This window comes from Maylandia zebra, linkage group LG23 (genome assembly GCF_041146795.1).
Source record: "Maylandia zebra isolate NMK-2024a linkage group LG23, Mzebra_GT3a, whole genome shotgun sequence".
In the NCBI taxonomy this organism is placed as follows: domain Eukaryota; kingdom Metazoa; phylum Chordata; class Actinopteri; order Cichliformes; family Cichlidae; genus Maylandia; species Maylandia zebra.
In genome coordinates this window covers 2,346,468-2,366,918 of record NC_135188.1, presented here as the reverse complement: position 1 = coordinate 2,366,918, position 20,451 = coordinate 2,346,468, and the positions used below count along the sequence as shown (strand labels likewise).

Here is a 20,451-nt window from a genome sequence, read left to right as displayed (position 1 = left end):
CATTCGGAGCTGTTTGCGCTTTTTACACCGTTTAATCGAATTCACACAAACCACAAAATGTCAGTTATGTGACAGTATGAATATAGTTGCATTGAATTGAAAGCCTTTATTGTCATTATACATAGTATAATGAAATTGGAAACAGCTCTATATAAGTGCACACATGCTTATAGCACATTATAAAAACTATACAATAATATAACTATACACTACTATAAATATAAATACACAGCACAGTGCTGACACAGTGACAGACAGGCAGGGAATTGATGATATTTCAGTGCAGATTACTTTTGTACAGTTGAGTCGAGTACGGTGATGGCTTTGGGGAAGAAGCTGTCCCTGAGTCTGTTCTGGCCCGTATGGATCTGCAGCACCTGCCAGACGGCATTAGGTTGAAAAGCCGGGGTGGGTAGTGTCCTTTAAAATGTTTCTGGCCCTACTAAGACAACGGGAGTTGTAGACGGCAGACAAGGAGGGCAGGGGGCGGCCGATGATTTTTTGTGCTGTGTTTACCTCTGCAGTCTCTTCTTGTCTGCCTCGGTGCAGCTGGCGTGCCACACTGTCACTGCACAGGTCAGCAGGCTCTCGATGGTGGATCTGTAGAAGGTCATCAGCAGCGAGGTGTTTAGTTGCTCCTTCCTGAGCACCCATAGGAAGTGTAGCCGCTGCTGGGCTTTCTTGACTAGGGCCGTGGTGTTAGCTGCCCAGGAGAGGTCTGCAGAGATGTGGGCCAAGGAATTTGAAGGACTCCACTCGCTCTACACATTCTCTGTTGATGTGCAGGGGGGCACAGCCTGAAGTCCCGGATGAGTTCCTTGGTCTTGGTGATGTTAAGTACCAGGTTGTTTGATGCACACCATTCACCCAGTCTCAGGACCTCATCTCTGTAAGAATCAGAATCAGAATACTTTATTGATCTGTAGGGGAAATTATTTATAAGCTGCCTCATTTCCCTCTGTGATCAGCCCCATCACTGTTGTGTCATCAGCAAATTTGACAATGATGTTCTCTGGGTGGGCGGGACTGCAGTCATATGTGTAGAGGGAGTAGAGTAGTGGGCTTAGTACACAGCCCCGGGCAGAGCCGGTGCTGAGAGTGCGAGGGGACGAAAGGCGAGGACCCAGTTTCACCCGCTGGGGTCTGTTGACCAGGAAGTCCTTTATCCAAGAGCAGGTGGATGGCAGGAGCCCCAGGTTGGCTAACTTGGTGATCAAAATGTCTGGTATGTCACTAATTAGTGAGTGTTAGTTATGGTTATTGAAAACCATCCATATAGCAGCTGCAGTTTAATATTCATATGTGATGGACAGACATGATAGTAGTTTGGCCTCATCAGTGGATTACTCCAGCTGTTAGTGTTTGTCCATGTTGCCTATCCTCGAGTTTCATATTTAACACTGAAAAGAATAAATCGCATTATAAGAAGGCTCAGAAATAATCAGTTCTTTCGCACGCAGACTGGAAGGAAACATAAATCCCTACAGATTAAGCTGCAGTTGATGTGTTTTCACTCATCTACATGTTTTTCTTTGACTTGTGTTACAGGAAGGTTTCCACAGTCCACCAACATCTGAAAACATCCGTTTGTTCAGTTTACAATGTTGCCGATTGACCTTGTTACAAATCTGTTTGTTTTCAAGGTCAAAGACGACAAATGCTTATAAAAGCAACCATACAAACAGCAAATTGATCTTAAGGTGACACCGTCATGGCGGAGCCTGCATACCTTGTCACCGTATATCTTCTTGGAGTAACACGAGCTGATTACTTTCTTCTAAACTTTTTTGTGTGTTTTGTCTAAAACTGATGCTTTGAACTGAGACAAAGTTGCGTTATGAAACCACTGACTGAAGGGTAAAAACCTCACCTTCCTGCCCTGTTGCTGTCTTCCATAAATTAGACAATGCAGAGTTTTATAGTCACTCGTCTCCTGTACGCTCTCTGCCTCGATGTTTATTACCCCGCCGGTATTGATATTAAAATGCAGGAGGGGCTTGATGCATTTTTCTGTCATCTCTCTTTCTGACTTTAATAATACTATAAAGCTTCCTGCTGTGGGTAGAGGGAGAATGCGGGTGTGGGGGTGGTGTGGGGGTGAATAAATTATGAAAAAGAGGTTAATATATGGTATTGGTATACATTGCATCCTAACTAAGCCAGATCCCCTTTCGGGTTTTAAACATGCAGCCTTTTAAACGCAGGAGTCACGCAGGGTCAGACCCATCTCATTTCTCTGCTGCAGTCCCTCCCCCTTTCATGTGGACGCTCATCTGCCGAGATCTGCAAACATCTCAGTGAGTGTTCATGCAGCCTGTACCAAGGTTTTCAGTTTATGCAGTAACTTCTACTTCTGTCAGTTCACTCAAATTAATGGCTGATGAATGAGCACAGATTATAAGTTTTTGTTTTGCTCCCAAAGACCCCGAACCAGCACACCCAGCACACCCAGCACACCCAGCACAACCAGCCAACCAGAGTTACACCAGATGAAACTGTGGAATACACCCAGGTTGATGCGTTTGTCTTATTAATGCAGACATGGGTTTTATATCATTTTAAGTAACTATTTTTAAATTCCTCCAATATAATCACTTTCACTGCTTCATGCTTGTTTAATCTCATAATTTAACTTTCAGGACTTAAAATTGTGAGTTCACGTCTCCGCATCATTTCATTACAACACAACCCCGACCTTCACTTCTGCTGATCTGGGCTCAGTTTCCCAAAAACATTGTTAAGCCTGGATCATCTTGTTCCCATTGTACTTCTTTACAATGAAACTACCTTATAGATGATTTTGGGAAACGGGGCTCTGCTCTTGTTTTACCCCCACCCCTTCCCCTCCAGAGTTAGCATATAGCTTACAGGAAGTGCTTGGATAATGAAGTTGGAGAAGAGCCAACACTTGTCAGTCACACCGCTTTCACTCACTCAGCCAACACTGCTCCTTTCACCGAGCATCAAAGACGCAACACAGGCTTTCTGTGGAAATCTTTAGGTTGTGGATGCGGGCCTTCACACATTTTTACTGAGTAGTTTGTTATGATCAGTCATCTGCAGTAAAATAATCTGATTTTAATAGTTATCTTAAATAGAAATATCAAAATACAACACTGGAGTAAATGCATTTTATTTGGTTTTGGGTTTTATTTGCTGAAATTAAAAAAACAATATGGTTTCATTCAATAATGTTGGTCAAAATCAGTCTTGTATTTTAAATGCTATGCATTAGCTGCGTGTGCCCCATGAACGGTGAAAATGCGAACTAATTCAGAATGCCTATTTTAAATCTGAGAATGCAGAGAAAACAACAGGAGCTGCAGAGGAACTGTAATCTTATAGGAGCTGTTAATGTGTTTTTGCAGCTCTGGGCTTCTGCTAATCACACATTAACATCATTTTTGCATCAGGAGGTTTCACCTGAATCCAGATTATTTTTTGCGCTCTGGTTTGCAAGAGCAGCTTAAGCTTCAGGTCTCAGCTTTCATTCATCCTTATATCCATTTGCTTTCCACGCTTATCTAATGAAGTTCGTGAGGGTCGGGAGTCTATTCCAGCACGACGGGCAGCATTCAGACAGGGCAGCACCTTGGGCAGGTGCCAGTGCATCACAGGACTTATAATTGAAACTGGATAATTTAAAGGGCTTTCAGTTAAAGGGGGATCCTGCTGAATTCTCCTGTTTGTGTGTCTTTATCTTGTCATAAATAAATAATATTAATAGTGTTTCAATTAAATCTTATCAGTGTGTCGTGAAAATAAAGCAAAATCCAAATGAAATCCTTCTTCGGGCAGGCTTGGCTTAAACTGTTGTAGTTATTCGAGTCAAATGAGCCTATTACCGCCTCGTCTTAGCAGGACAGGGTCAGGTTCAATCAGGGAATTGGAAAATATCATTTCTGACGGGAATAGATTTCGTTTGTTCAACCAATCTCTTCTACTAATTACCCAAATGGACAGGAGCTGTCAGGAGACAATAACTATTCCCTAATAGAATTTGCCCCCCAAGTGCAATTTAATTTTCTCCTCCGAGCTCTCTCCTAAGGTTTCCCCCTCGCTTTCTGCCTCTCTCCCTCTCTCTGTTCCTTTCCTGCTTTCGGACCAAATGCGTGGGGACACGGTGCCACTGCTACCTGATGTTGTTTTGCGGGTGGACGGCGGAGAAAGTGTGGACTGACTACTGCAGTTTCCCTGCGAGCTCTGGCTCACCCCGCTGAAACGAGCCTCGGCGGTATGGAGGAGGAGAAGAAGAAGGCGAGGAGGAGGAGGGAGAGCAGAGAGGAGACAGACTGCCAGGTAGGTCTGCGCGATGCGCTGGGCTGTAATTCGTCTTGGAAGTCGAGAATACATTTACGCACTTCTAAAGTGTAAGTGTTGCACGAAGGGAAGCCATTTGTTCTGCTCGCAGTCTCTGCATGAATTTGATCGTACCCAGGCTGAATCTGTGCTCTGAACCGTGTTATCACCATTGCATGGCAAATGTGCTCAGCTGACATCCACGTTGGTTTGTGTGACTAACATTCAAATAATAGATTTAAACGCACAAAAATAATAAACACTCAGATGAAGCTTTTTCTGTTGTGGCTCGTTATGAACCAGGCCTGCTGCAGGTTTTCATCCCACAAATGAATCGCGCTCCATGAAAGCCTGATCACATAAGATATCCTGACTCTCTGCTCTCACTAAGATGGATCTGTGAATCGCAGATTTGCGCTTTGGTGACAATGAACTCATCCACTGAAATATTAGATCTAATTAGAGGTGCTTGGGTCAACGGCGGTGGCAAAGGAGTCGCCCTCTGTTTGAGTTATTGTCCGAGAGCTGCCTCCTCTCAAGATTACATTCATTTAGATAAATAACCTCCTTCCAAATATGTATCATAAAAACAGAAAAATCAAAAACATCTTTACTGATTTGTGTTAAAAATGTTTACGAATTAAACTTCATTTGACTGCCCGGGCGAATTTAACAGAGCGGAAGCCGTTTGAGTCCCCTTGGATAATAACATTAAATATATCTTCTCTGTAATGTCACACTTCAATTACTATTATTTTTAACTGTTGTGTGCAGCATACATATATTTGTAAAATGTAAAACGATTACCCCCCAAATGCGGATTGTTTTGCACATCATTCAGTGCACTAATAGCCACGTTGCTTTGCCATCTCATTTAAAGATGAAAAACGCACCTCATCATTTACTGTCCCACTAAACCAGATGTGCGCGCTCGTATCTTCTCTCTCGCTGCATTTGCATCCGTCAATTATTCTAATTGTGTTGCCCTTTGCTGACAGTTTAAGAGCATTTTATCTGCATTGTTTTCTAGGACAGCTAAAGGGCCTCGATTCCAACAATCAGAGTAATTGAATAGTCGAATAAATTGAATGATCTTGAGGGGAAAAGTGTATAATGAAAATAAAGTGAGACCATATGATCCCCTCGCCACACGTGCGCGTTACTGATGGATGGATGGACGGATAAAATTCCTGTAATATCCCAGCCTGCCTTTTAATCATCCTGATGTCCGTTTTCATTTTACTAAATTATATCTGGAAACGCCACGCATACAGGCGAAGGGGATTGTGGGTCAAAACACCATAGGGTGGCTATAAAATAAATAAATAAAAATAAATAATAAACAGAGATAGAATCAGTTTATGGGCAAAAAGGGGGAAATATGCATAATATGACGCCAACTTAAATTTACTTTGCCAGAGCTTGTTCTCCCCTTTTTCTGATATTTGTAAAGCCAAATAAAATAGTCCGCTAGTTTTGATCTATTACTAGTGCATAATATTGAGTCACATCACAGAAGATCTCAAATATGTGTTGGATATTAAAGGGTATAAATGCGTCGAATTGATACACCGCTTGAACTACTAAAACCTCACCTAAAATAGCCAAGCGGTAAATAAACTAAAAAGAAATGCTTTCACTTATTGTTTGTTTTTTTAAATAAAGAAAAATTACTGGTTTTGTTTTAGTTGAACATGTGGTGTGTGTGAGTGTGTGTGTGAGAGAGAGCGAGCTGCAAACAATCACCTGGGACCCTCAGACGGACTTGGAGTTGATGGAAACAACCTGCACTGGTTTGGAGGCGGACCGCGGCGGCAAAGCGCCACTGTGTGCTTTTCTTTCCATGCTTGAAGTAAATTGGAAGCGAAGATTGAGTTCATCTAGCCTGAACTAGCGGCCCTCCGGAGGGAATATCTTATCCGGGAGAGCAGTCTCAGACGATGGGGTTTGAAATGAGCAGTGTCAGGAGGACTGCGCCCAGACTCCTAATCCTACCTGTCACTGAGAGAGCAGCTGCACGGGAGCTGCCACTGCCGGGAAAAGGGCTACAGGTGACGGTGCTGTGAATGTGACTCAGACGTGTCCAATAATATTCCTTCTGTGGTGTGGCTTCATTTATTATTTTTTCCCTTTTTTTTTGCACCCTTAGCTGTAGTAAGACCTCAGATTACAGGGATACTTTTCAGGTGTGATGGTGCCTACATGCGTGTTTTATAGGGCCAATCAATCCCATCACCAAATAATAAAAATGAAGAAAAATGCGTTTACTTGCATTGAATTGACTGATGCCGCCATCCCACCTGCTGATATTCTATAAAAGTACATTTTTGCATCGCATTTGGTCACAGACGTGGGTGCTGAAGAAACAACACTGTAGTCTGGACGATCCGCAGGGAAATCTGCGTGGACAGCAGACACGCTTTCTTTTTTGTTGCTTCGTGGATCATTTCTAAAGTAAAATGACATGTAGCTGAACTCTAATTTTCCTGGCAACACGGGTCCCTTCTCCTCCTCTCCTAAAGGAGCCCTGCTTGCCCGGGGACCCTCTGGAAGCCACTGCAGTGAGCTATTTATGGTCTCCAAGGGAGCGAGGCCCCGCCTCTCCAGAGACTTTCTCATATACCATGTAAGACTCCCCTGCTCCTCTCCTTTCTCCTTCTTCCTTGTACACCTATTGAGGATGCTTTCCGCCTTCGGGGGGCCTCCTCTTCCTGCTCTCCTATTGGCTCCTGGTCAGCCTCTGCCGTGGTGACGTCAGGCCCCGCCGCCCCTGCAGCGCTGAATGGACCAAGCAGCCTGTCTGATCCACTCCAAAACAGCTCAACACGGCACGGCACAGCACGGACACCATCCCGGGAATAGGAAAATAACAGGAATAGAGGCTTGACGGGACAGCGACAGAGATCAGCCTCCAAATCGCACGAAGGCCCAACAACATCAGCATCATTGTTTGTTTTCTTCACGAGACAGGACGGGGGAGTGCGCCCACCGTTTTGCGGGTGTATGTGCGTGCGCTTGTCTCCCGGTTTGGATCACGATGATGCAAAGTGCGGCGGTCCTACCGACAGAGAGTCCTGTGAAGAGTTTACCGGAGATTCTCGGAGTGCCACTGCAGCGTAAGACATTTTTTCTCCTGTTCTTCCTCTTCTTCTGTCCACGATCAGTCTGGAAACTGGTTGGCGAGCGCAACCGGTGCTGCGGGGATTTGACTGTAGGGAGAGGGGCTTAGTTCCAGCAACCCGAGCGAGATTGGGGAGTCTTAGTTTGTCACGTACACCACTAATGTGCCATGCTTAGTCTTTATTTCACGGTGCAAAAGCGCCTCGTAGACGATTCTGCTTCACGGCCTCACAGCCACCCGCATGTCCAATTAATCTTCGCAGCCTCAGATAGCGAAGACGTATTCTGCGTTAGGCTGCGAGTAGAAGCGCAAACTGTGATATTTTTCACTCATCCTGGGTGAAAAATAATTTCTGGTGAAAGGCAACATTTATGATTCCCTAGTTTGGCCTCTAACTTCCCGCGTCAGGTTGCTGGGCTCACACGGAGCCTCCCAGCTGTTAATTTGTAAAAGAGTCTGCATGGTCAAGAGATCAGGCGCAGTTGTCATCACCCTTCAGACAAACACACTGACTTTGACTGACACTCATCACTGGGTCGAATTAAATAGCTTGAAACACTTTTATTTATTACAATTTAAGCACTAATAAAAGTGAAATTATTATTATTATTATTATTGAGGATAAGGGCAGATATTTAGTAGTTAATTGTCGATGTATCACTGTATTTTCTACCTTACAGCATCAAAGGCGAGAAATGCCTTACATCTGTTCTCCTGTTAATCTGTGCCAAACCTTTTCTTTCTTTCTTTTTTACAATCTGTTCGTGCAATCAAGGTCTAAGTGCAACTGGATACATTTCTGTTCTGACCTAATTATTTAATATGCCAGTTAGTAACAATGTACAGATGGACCGGGTCTAATAGGGTAACGTCAAAAATAATCCACAACAGAACGGGATAACGTCGAGCGAAATTACTGGACTGCTCTGTTTTCAAAATACTCATGATGCACATTTAAAGACGCACATTCAGGGTTTGAAATCTGTTAACAAATGGCTAAAACTATATAACAAAACTGAGGGGAATCTTTCAGGTTTTTCCACATTGCTCCCATCCAACTAAAAAACCGTAAACAACGGTGAAATATGACAAGAGTCATCTAAGACTTCCAGCCTGTTCAGTGAAGTATTTAAACCTCACCAACTGGGGGGAAGCCTCTATATGGTGGGCTTATGCTCTTTAATTTTATAAATCGAGACAGATTAAAAGATTGGATAAAGATCCTGCCACTCAGCCCCCTGCAGAGCCAGCAGGCATCCTGGATTTAAACCTGGATTATTTCAGGAATAAAAGCAAAGCAGAATATATCTGAGCATTTTATATCTCACACACACAGTCCTCTGCTGACTCAGGGCAATTACACCCACACCTTAACCTGCAGGCTATTAGTCGTTGATATAGAGTGTTTACTTCACGTTTAATTAACACAAATCGCTTGACAACCAACGGCTGCCAGAGTGCACTTCTTCTTCTTCTTCCTCCTCCTTTCGTTTCTTCTTCTAAACAACACCCCTGCTAAAAGAGTCTGAAAGTGTGTTTCACCCGCTGTGTGAAATGAGCAAAGCGATGAGACTGCACGTGGTGAAGAGTGGTGGCAACAGATAATAAGATACGAAGAAGACCTCCTGAATACACGAGGTTTACTCTCTCTCCCTCTCTCCCTCTCTGACACACACACACACACACACACACACACACACACACACACACACACACACACACACACACACACACTGAAGCTGGATGGCGAACGCCCTGTCGTTGCCAAGAATCGTGCTGCTTTCCTTTCAGCACCACTTCTCTCTCCAAAGCCATCCCGCTCGGCTTCACCCACCCACCACTTATCTCTGGATATTTAAAATGCTTTCCCATTTTAAAGTCCGAGACACAGGCCACCCTTTCATAATAATTTCACTGCCTTCTTCTACCCTTTCTATGAGAATTACCTCGCCGAGGAGACACAAAGCCAGTCCAAGCTGTGTCTGTGCCGGAATGTTCCTCTGTGTGTAACAGTGTGCGCACTGGGTTATTTAAGCTTCTGTAATAAGGACCGAATATTTCGATGAGGTTATCTGTTCTTACTCTTCGCAAAATAAACGAATGAATACTGAAAATAAAATGATTTTTTTTAAAAAAAGCTCATTTTCACTGAGTTACAGTTATTTCTCCTCCTTGAAATTAAAATTAAAATCACAGAAATGCCAAAGGTACTAAGAGTAGTACATAAAAACCCTCTAAAATGTGCGTGTCCGCGCCTCCACGGTGCAGAGTCAGTGAGCTTGGTTTTGCACGCAGTATTGTGTGTGGGGATTACGCATGAGGCACCCGGCGCTTTACACGGTTATTGTAAGATGATTTCACGGCCGATATGTTTTCTCTCCACAGCAAAGGTTGTGATATGTGGGTGTCTTAGCTTCATGGTGGTTTCCGGCCCGGTCACTTGTTTTTTCTCAGTATTTTTTTTTTTTTTTTTTACAGTTTTTTCTCGTCGTGTAGCATCATGCAGATGTGTGACAAAGACAGGCCGAGAATAAAAACAGTCTAAAGGTCTTTAAAGACAAATGCTGACGTGATGTTAGTTTATGGAGCATTGCAGGTGGACTTTTACAATCTTTAATTTAATAGAAGGAGTAGGAGTTACTGTAATAATAAAAATGCTACAAATACAAATATTAAAATATAAAAAATATGCTGTTTGATCTCTATAAATGTGCTACTTCGACAGAAAATCGGTTTTTGTTTTGAAAGAAATTATGTTTTGATTTTATTTCGCTTTTTAAGACGTCTTGAAATGTGCAGCTTACCTGTAGTTTATCATCGATGCCAAATTTAATTGCTAATATCTGCCTCCGAATGGGCACGTGTGGTGTGCCAAGACACCTTTTTTCCCTTTCTTTTTTTTACATTCACAAAAATTAAATTTAATCTCCCCTTGACCCTGATTTACATCCAGAAACCGCCTCACCTTCTAACACTGGTTGCCACCATGCTTCCCATAAAATCATTAGGAGATTAATTAGGGTCAAACTAGATCTGGCTAACGAAATTAAGAGAAACAAAAATCAATATTTCGTCAGAAAATTATTTTCGCCCTACAAGCGAACAGCTCCGAGTTCAGCACCTTGGACAGAGACGGACAATACAAATACGCGAAATTTATATATTTTTTGTCCTGTTTAGCTGTGATAGCAACAGCAAAATAAGTCGTAATAAAATAAAATAAATATATAAACAGAAGCAAAATAAATAACATTTAAAAAAAGTGACGGGCCTTTAGAAAATAAACATCCATGCACATAATCTCCAGATTTCATTGTTATTATATCTATACGGAAATATGAGTGAAACCCGAGTTTATTGTCTAAAACTAAACTACAGGCTTGCAGATTTAGGGGAAACCCCGAAAACCTGCTTTAATGTGCGAAACAATTCTCCGTCACCATGAATGTCATTTCATTTTTTGTTGTTGTTTTTGTAAAGGTAAAACGAAATGAATTTCGTTCGCGTAAAGCGCTTATTTCTCTTTGCCTCTTTGCTTCTCTGTTAACTACGCGGGACTGCGCTTGTTTCCGTCACAGAGATCCCTCAGTGTGCAGGCTGTAGTCAGCACATCCTGGACAAGTTCATCCTGAAGGTGCTGGACAGACACTGGCACTCCAAGTGCCTCAAGTGCGCCGACTGCCAGACACCGCTGGCGGACAAATGTTTCTCCCGGGCAGGAAGCGTCTACTGCAAGGAGGATTTCTTCAAGTAAGTGCGCTTCTTCCTTTGCTTTCTCCCCTTACCATCCGCGTGGATTGTTTCCTGCAGAGTGAGCACTGGCCCAGCCTTTCTCCAGGGCAGCACTAACAAATATTACAATTTTCCTTGACAAAAATCCGACTGTGACCTGTAATAGTTCCGGTGCATTTAGTATTGCAACCGACTGGTTTCCGTTTGCTAACACGGTTAAAATGCTAGCAATATAACATCGTGCCATACATGTGTATTAGGCTAACCTTTGTCTTTTTACCTTTAATTATTTAATAATACATATTCACCACTTTCCCCTAATTTATGAAGAACAACAGAAACACAGCTTGCAGGTGTGTTTGCTTGGGTTGATGGTTTTCCTCTTTGTTGTGACTGAACATGTGTGATGCTGGTTGCCCTCATAATGTGCACAGTTTGCCTGATTCCCAGTGTAGTGGCAGCTCTGTCACTCTGTAGGAAAGATTAAAAATCCCTTTATTTCACAGTCTAGTTGCCATTTATTCTTTCAACAATTGGATGTTTGAGGCATTGCAGGAGAAAATTGAGTTTGACTTTTATCCATAACACGATCGGCATATTGGGGCTTTTTACTAAATCATGTTTGAAAGGTTTTAATGCTCAAAGCTAGAAAGAGACCTAAAGAGCTCCGGAGTCTCACTGGGAGCTAACTGTGTTAGGTGACCCAGGGGGCAGTGCTGGTGGGGGCTGTAGCATGTTCAAACACACACAGACACACATACTAAATAATACATACACATAGCTTTGCTGGTGTTTGCTTCCCAGAGGTGATTTGGAGGCCTCACCTTGCTCTTTTTATTTTTGTGTCTGTGCTGTGATTTAAAGCCTCTCCCGAGTCAGTGTTTTATTGGTTCTCCTCGGGGTGTCTTTACTGTGAGGACCCCTCCTCCTCCTTCTCCTCCTCTTCTTGTTCTCTTTTTACTCTAGTTCATCTGCAATCACATAAACATGCAAACATGCAGATGCACACTCAAACCCACACAGTGCACTGATCCAGTCCATCTATCAGTCTGCTGGCAGATCTACCGTTAACAGAAACACATTCCAGGGATGGTTTTTCCCTCCTCAGCAGCTGGAGTTCCTATTAATACAGACACTGTGCCATCATTCTTGGCTGCAGATGAAGAAATAGTCATGTAGTGTGTGAAATTTTAATCTCAGCTGCTCGCACTCTTTCCATCAGTCCACCCTGCCGGCGTTTTACAAATTTTTTCATGGCGTCTCTCTCTCTCTCTCTCCTTCATGTTTTCCTGCAGACGTTTTGGTACAAAATGTGCATCGTGTCAGCAGGGCATCCCGCCGACACAGGTTGTGCGGAAGGCGCAGGACTTTGTTTATCACCTGCACTGCTTCGCCTGCATCATGTGCAGCAGACAGCTGGCCACCGGGGACGAGTTTTACCTCATGGAAGACGGGAGGCTGGTGTGCAAGGTGGATTACGAGGCCGCCAAACAAAATGGTAGGTGTGCAGGAGCATTCGATGTTAGGCTACAACGAGCGTTTACTGAAAATATGAAAAAAGAGATGTTTCAATAACTCTTAGCAGTTTTTATCCACCTGGTTTAGTGCTGATGACTTCACTTAACTACACCAGAATCACAACACTATGAATCATGGATAAAGTTGTATTCACGGTGCAAAGCGGTAATACGACTCCTGCCGGTGGATCCGTGTTGTTTGTTTGTGGGTGTGTGCTGCTTCTCTCCCTCCCTCTCTCCTCAGATGTCCATGCATCTCTGATTGATTATGCAAAGTGAAGCAATGCTCTTATATGGTGCTGTTCCAATCACTCCATTCCTCCGGCAGTGAATAGATTTATGTCCTCTGCTGTGGGAGTGGGACAGATGCACAAGGACAATAATACACTTCTATACATGACCATTCACTTCACTGAGCACAGACACGCTCAATGTGAAGGCCTGAGGGCAGTGCCTGCTGAGGCAACATGACAAATCTAGGAAGAAGTCACTCACGCTCGTGTGTGTGGTGTTTTCAGATGATTCAGAGGCAGGGACCAAGAGACCAAGGACCACCATCACCGCCAAACAGCTGGAGACCCTCAAAAGTGCCTACAAAAACTCGCCGAAGCCTGCACGCCACGTCAGAGAGCAGCTGTCATCGGAGACGGGGTTAGACATGAGAGTGGTGCAGGTAGAGTATTTTGGCTATATCCTGCAGGTCCCTGAGAAAGCTGACTCACTGGGATCGAGTTTTTGTAATGAAGCAAGTTACTTTGGAATCGCTGAATCCCGGCCTCTCAAGTGCTGATACAAATGTTAAAAAGCAAATACATATTTGGAAACAACATAATTCACATGCATTTTACTTGAATTTTAAATTTAAATGAGGATATTTAGTATTTTAGAGTGTTTCAGAGCTAAAAAGATCAGACCTTATTGAGAATCCACGTGCAAAGCTTACATTTTTTTCACATATTCACTTTAGTGTCATGCGTTTGTTTTCCTACCTAAAATTTCTGGTATCGACTGTTGTGAGATAATTAAAATTTGATGAGTTTATTTGTGAATTTAAAAGCTCAGGTTGCAAATAAACACATTTATAAAGAGTGACGCTATATTGCGTCAAACAAAGGCCGAGGCTGAAGTCAGACTAAGAAGGTATCGTTCCTGTTGTCATTTATTTTTAGTTGGAGATAATGTTTCAGAGTGTTTCATAATTTCATTTGCACTTAACGATAAATAAAATGTTCCACAGGTTTGGTTTCAGAACCGGCGAGCGAAGGAAAAGCGTCTGAAGAAAGACGCAGGGCGGCATCGCTGGACTCAGTTTTATAAAAGTGTCAAACGCAGCCGAGGAGGAACTAAAGTGGAGAAGGAGAGCTCAGCTGACGACGCAGGACTCAGCGACAGCGAGCTGAGCTTCAGAGGTATGCAGCTTTTAGTGCTTAAAAGTGAGATCCCTGAAGGGAATTGTCCGTCATGCTGCCGTGCTAATGGGATCGAGGGAGCCTAGAAGCTGCTAAATGACACGAGCGCCGCGGCAATTGGAAGTGTCTTTGTGGCGTTTCATTTGTTTTCTAGCATTCATCAACGCGTGGCGTCGCAGTCGGGCAAATCCAAAATGGCATTCTCATTTCACATTCCCGTCACACATCCCTGTGGCTGCTGACGCATCCTCCTGCCTCTGTTTGTCACCATGATGGAGCTTATTGGAAAAGAGAGAGGGTCCTTAGTGGGATGCAAACGGCGTTTTAGACATGCCATGTTATTTAATGTTTGCACACCCCGTTTTTGGTAGTCATAAAAGTCCTCAAGCCAAAGAAGGCTATTTTTATGAGAAATGAAAACATGGTGACAGAAACTCTATAAAGCATGTGAGGCTTTTAGTCAATTAGAGAGAAAGCGCTCTGGGGCGTTGTTGTTATTGAAGCCACCCAGGGGAGGGACGAGATGGAAACAAATATTTTGTGCTGCAGTAATTGCTCGGTTAGAGATGAAGCAGAAAGAGCATCCTTTCTCACTTTCTCGCTAAGAGAACCGAAAAGCCTTTCAAAGACTTCAGTGGCTCGTCCATTTACTGTACCTCCATGAAATCTGCCACAATAAATCTGACTCGTAAAAGCACTTAACTGTATTGAAATATAACAACTGTATAATGCTCGCACAGGTGACGGCGCTGTTGATGTCTCAAAGTTTTTACACTCCTCGTGCTAAGTGACGGTTTCTCCTCTGCAGACGACCAGGTCCTGTCAGATCTCGGCCACGCCAACGGGCTTTACGGGAGCATCGGCGATGTGACCAACACGCTGAACGGCGGCTTCTCCGTCGACGCGGCGGGACAGCCCTACCACGACATCCGAGCGGGAAGCCCTTACGGTCTCCCCCAGTCGCCCTCCTCCATCGCCTCTCTGCCCGGCCACACTCCTCTCCTCAACAACCTGAGCTTCAACATGGACAGCCTGGTGGCACAGGGGGGGCCGGGTGGTGTGGGACAGGCTCTGAGGGCCATGGCAGGAGGCCCGACCTCAGACCTCTCCACAGGGAGCAGTACGGGATACCCTGACTTCCCCACCAGCCCCGCCTCATGGCTGGACGAGATGGACCATTCCCAGTTTTGAGTCTCAGACATGGTAAAAAAAAAGTACTGTGGGGAAACATCAAAGTGGACTCAGAAGGCTTTTTACATTTCTTTCTATCGTTCTCCACGGTCCACTGCTGGTATGTTTCGGGTGCGATGTTGGGCGAAGGAGAAGGGAGAGTCCCGCAGCAGTCGTAGTTGGTGAGGTAGCCATCGAGATATGTAGTCTGAGCGGAAGCAGCGAGAACGCCTCCACACAGAATGAGTCAACTCTGCATCATACGATCGTTTTTTACACTTTGTTTTGTTCGTTCACTCTCTGAAAGTGAGACCGGATCTCAAATATATCGGTGGAGTAATGCTCACAGGGGAGAAACGTCTCATCCCTTGAAATAAACCACACAACATTAGGGCGACACAATCCAGATCAAAGTCCCTACGAAACCCAGGAGTCACCTGCATGCTTCTCATTCATACTGAGCAGGCCTGCCGTACAGCCACATCCAAGCCTTTACATTGGCGATGCACTTTACTCTCCTCGTCTCTCTACACGTGTGGACAGGAATGTGGGGAGAGCAGAGAAAAGGAGGAGAGACGTATGCACAAGGCAACAAACAGTGTTTCATTGGGAGAGAAATTTACAAAAAAAGAGCGGCACAAGTGTTAATTTTGAACCACGCTGATGCTTTTGTTGTTTTTAACATAGTGCTCAAACTTATTAGGAAATAGATGACTGTTGGTCTGCCCGTCCTTTCCTCTGTCCGTCCGTCTGTTCATTAGAAGTTTATGTCTCCCCTCTTTGAATGAGGGCGATCACTGTTTGCTACAAAGCAGATCTCTCTTCTATATTTATAGGTGCTTGACTTGTTGTCATCTGTGTAAAAGCTGGTCTGGAAGCAGACGTCCGTCAGTATTAAATTATCTCAGACACAGACTCGCCAGGAATAAAAAGCTTATACGTTTAAGGCAAAGTCAAGACATGTATACGGTTTGGAAATATTCAGTTCTAACTGCTAAAGACGCCCCGCATCTTATCCATTTGTATGCACATGCAGATTCTTTTGCAGACGTTGAAAAGCAAACATAAATTTGACACTTAAAATGCTAACAAGCAGGAACACAGATAAAAACTCTCTTGAGTTTCTTCGGTCTGATCCAGGCGCCTCTTGGTAATCTACTCAGTGCAGCTTTGCCTGCTATCAACCTACTTACTGACCCCAGATGTGTTGTCAGCCTGTTCTCCCACTGCCTGGCCTGCATGTCAGAGGGATTACCGATAGTCCCCCACATTCAGGGCTGATGCTTTAGCGTCAGTGCTGGCACGACTGCCGGGCCGATGCATTTCCCACAGCTGCATCTTTAAAGACCCACAACAACTGAAACAGTGGAACGATTCGGTGTTTCTGATTCTTGACCTGCTGAGCATGCAGGAACCATCATTTAGATTTGATCTCTGCTTCAAAAGAGAAACAGAGTCTTATTCATGTGGGTACTTCTTTTGTTAAAAAAAAAAAACAAGGAAAAGAGGGAAAAAAACGAGTGTTTTCAATACCAGGAAGCAAATAAAGAAATACAAGATGACACTATTCAGAGAAACTCGAGATTACAGCTCTAAAATTACAGCGTAATTATTTGGTTGATAAAATTAAAACTATATAAAGTGTAACATGGGGGTAACATTTAGATGTATTACAGTTAGTTAAATTCCAAAACAACGAAGAATAAATGTATTATAGAAAAAACAAATTTAGGAAGATCTCATATTTGATTATTTCATTTATCACTTAGAAATGACAGTTGGAAGCAACGTGGACAAAGTTTTGAAAGAAGAATAGTGTACTCGAGATCAAAACATTCGTTTTAAATTACTGAGCTACTGTAAAACATTACAATTGTTCATGTGTTCATATGTGACAGTTAAAAAAGGGATGCAGTCTATAACCCACATCAACCATGAGTAAACATCTGTTACCCCCAGGATGAGTGCACCGTAATTACAGCGTAATGTTTGAGCTTCTATCGAAGTTTCACAGTTAAATGAAATAACAAACATATTACCAGGACAGTTTCATTCAGTCTGTGTTGCCTCCAAACTTTGCATCTCAATTGCTGTAAATTTTGTACAGTTTGAAAACGTGTTGATCGTCTTGTTTCATGAGCGCTATTTATTATTGCCATGTGTCTTTGAAAAAGATGTAAAAGAGAGCACTGAATTTATTCATTTATGCCTTCTGTGTAATGGTCTGAACTGTGTACAGTCAAATCTATATGAGGAAAATAAAGCTGGATTGTGTTTGGGTTACGCTCGGCTGCTTTCTTTTCGTACTCCGGGCCTGCGGTGATGAATGCGAGACTTAAGATTTTCAGCTGGACTTTGTTTTTAATATATCAAAAGAAAAATATGTGCTGTAGGTGTTTTTATTATTTTGCCTTATTGAAACGCTCTTAGAGCGAGTTAACCCGCAAATTCATTTACCCATTGAGAGCATTTACCACACACTTAGGCCTCTATTCAATTGTGGGGATCCATTTAGTACCACCAACAGACAGTGGTCAGTCAGTTAACAGTGATTGATACTGCTTTCCGCTCTCGCTCTCCGGGTGGGTGGGTGGGTGGGTGGGGGGGGGGGGGGGGGGGGGTGACAAGAAAGATGCATGAAGAGAGATTAAGGAAAGAAAGCCGGAGAGAGAAATAAAACAAGTGCAGAAACAGATGCTCGCTGGCTATTTCTCTGATCCTCTCAGTGCTAAAGAGACACAACAGCAGATTGCAGCACTGCACTGTCAAATCTACCCTTAATCCCTGAGCTGCTAACTAATTGTGAAATATAGGCAAATGTGCTTTGTAGTCAGGCAAAGCGGGAACATGATCCATATGCAGGCAGCGTGCTCGCACATGTCGAGCTGGTAAATAAACAATTTGCTGAGAGGCCAGTAAAAAAATACCCTAAGATGACTGTAATACTACAAAAAATTATTTAGTTATTAAATTAAATTTTAGTTGCAGTAATTATTACCTAAAAGGCCTCCTCTGCACATTTTCATCTGTACTTAACGTGAAAACAGAAAATAACAGTGAGTCCCAGCAGGAGTCTGCAATGGAAACGTGAGGGTGTGACAGAGGCCTTCTTAGTTTAGCACATAAGCATCCTAATACATGCACAACATAAAGTAACGCTGGAGCTGCTTCATAGACACTGATTTCAAAATTGTTAAAATTCACATGTTGAACACATTTCAACCAAAACAGCAGACAGAACGATCGGCGCCGTCACCCCTGAGACGCTACCACGAAATGATACAAAACAGTCACGTGTGGGCTCCGTGTCAGTGCAGTGAACCCAGCGTCGTTAGTTGTAACTGGCACTCACACACATGCAGTTCCTGCTGCATTGATAAAAGCTCACGAGTTACAATGGATTTACTCCCTGTGACTATGGTGTTGGCTAAGCGCAGCATGTATAGAATTATAATGAAATTACAGCACAGTGTACATCCGTATGAAACTCATTTCTATGCAGCAACGTGCAGCATTTGTTTGAGAGCAGGCCAACACAACCCAAACGTAAGTGATATCGATTCCTTTGTGTTTTAGCTATTCCTGTAGCATTATAAAAACAAAAAGCAAAGAGTCAGCCTGGTTGGAGTTTGCACGTTTGCATAAAATGCTACAAATTGAGCTGATTTTTATTTAAGCATTGATTGGCTGGGTTATGGGCATTAATGGATAGGGTCTAATAGTACTGGCTTACAAAGATAAAGAGCCACACGGACAGTTAGGATAATTTACACGCCACTTACAGCACTAGTATACAAATAAATCTGTGGAAACTCCACCACTGTTGCTTTTGCGAAGATGACAAACACAAGCACAAATGCCATTATCATCGATCGCAAGGCTTTTATTACAAACTTCCTCAAGGAAACTGTTTTTTTTCCCTTCTCAAGCAAAAGGGAATAAATTAACATGCAAAATAGATAGGATTTGTTTTCAGACCGAAAGTCAATCTTGCAGCGTTGAGACAGGACATTTTTCTCCCCAAACAACTTCATCCAGCCTGCAGTGAACAATGATCCGCAGCATGACGGAGTGAGTCTTAAAGAGGATCTGGAGTCAAACGGAGGCCTCTCAATGACACCCTCAAGGTTGTGAGCTCAATGCTGTTTTAATGTGAAACTGGGACTTTTCCACTCCACAGAAATCCGATAGGTTACAGGTAGCCAAATCAGGTAGATGACAATGTGTAGCTGTACTGAAGAAAAATCTCGAATGTAACTCAGAACCAAGCCTCTGTTTTCCGCCTTAAGTCTTAAACATCAACTTTTTGGTTTCGGTAGTTAGTGGCAACGCTTCTTCATCAACGCAAACTACACATAGGCACCAGAGTGGAGGACACACAAACCTGCACAAACGCACACGAGCGCAGTCCAAGCCACCACTAAACCAATCTGGTATTAGTGGAGACTGTTTCAGCAGCAGGGGGATTTTTGCTTACTGCTGGGTTCCTAACCACGCTGCTGCTGAGAGTGGGTGTGGGGGGCGTGCTGCAGCATAAAGAAAAGATGGAGGAAGGGCTGTGGCGAGGTAAAGGCTTGCATTAAGAGCGGGCCAAAGCAGGAACATGGTATGGCTTTTACGGGAGAGAGAAAGTAAAGGAGAGGCAGTGTGCAGAATGACGCTATAATTCCTCAACATCCCAGCTACGCTTTTCTGTACTGACGAATAAATAAATAGTAAATAAATTGTGTACACTTATCAGCCAAGGAACAAGAAGTTTGGGTTTCTGTTTCTAGTCGGGATTAAGGAGGCTTTGGTTGCATGCAGGTGTCAGTAATGCTGACAATAATGCTTGTTATAAATACCTGCTGGCTCACCCTGAAACTAAAAAATCGCCCCAGAATCTGCCTCTGAAGACTGTGCAGTAGTTTCCCACAGTTAGGAATAGCACGGTTTTGTTTTCCCTGTGAGAATCCATTTGGATTTTATTTTTCCACATGATCGCCAAATTAGTTAAAGATGGGTCTGGGCTGGCGTGACAGGTGGGTGCCAACTCGGCCACTAACTTTATGCTAGGCCTCACCTCAGGTACATGCAAGGCTACACTGCTGTCATGTATGTGGTGTTAGTGTCTTTTTTAATAACATCTTACAAATGACATGGTTTGCTGTGTTGCTATATGGCTAATTGTACTCACTAGTTTTGCAGCCACATGTCAGCTTCT

At 43.4% G+C, this 20,451-nt stretch overlaps 1 protein-coding gene across 2 annotated transcripts; it reads left to right on the top strand.

The window, feature by feature from the left end:
• The first annotated feature begins 6,669 nt into the window (after positions 1-6,669).
• On the top strand, positions 6,670-17,531 carry lhx4 (LIM homeobox 4). Of its 2 annotated transcripts, XM_004555093.2 has the most exons (6): positions 6,670-7,415; positions 10,999-11,170; positions 12,448-12,650; positions 13,188-13,342; positions 13,907-14,078; positions 14,887-17,531. In XM_004555093.2, the coding sequence occupies exons 1-6, from the start codon at positions 7,337-7,339 to the stop codon at positions 15,267-15,269; spliced, it is 1,164 nt and encodes a 387-aa protein (XP_004555150.2). In that variant the 5' UTR covers positions 6,670-7,336; the 3' UTR covers positions 15,270-17,531. The 2 variants fall into 2 exon arrangements, with proteins under 2 accessions (XP_004555150.2, XP_076736383.1); XM_076880268.1 differs by lacking the exons at positions 6,670-7,415; positions 10,999-11,170 and adding an exon at positions 11,216-11,505.
• Positions 17,532-20,451: the final 2,920 nt, after the last annotated feature.

Bases quoted from the DNA above. Each gene is read 5' to 3' on its own strand.
- lhx4 (XM_004555093.2), top strand. From the start codon at position 7,337: ATGATGCAAAGTGCGGCGGTCCTACCGACAGAGAGTCCTGTGAAGAGT. The intron at 12,651-13,187 runs GTAGGTGTGCAG...TGGTGTTTTCAG, and splicing joins CGAGGCCGCCAAACAAAATG to ATGATTCAGAGGCAGGGACC. The intron at 13,343-13,906 runs GTAGAGTATTTT...AATGTTCCACAG, and splicing joins TAGACATGAGAGTGGTGCAG to GTTTGGTTTCAGAACCGGCG.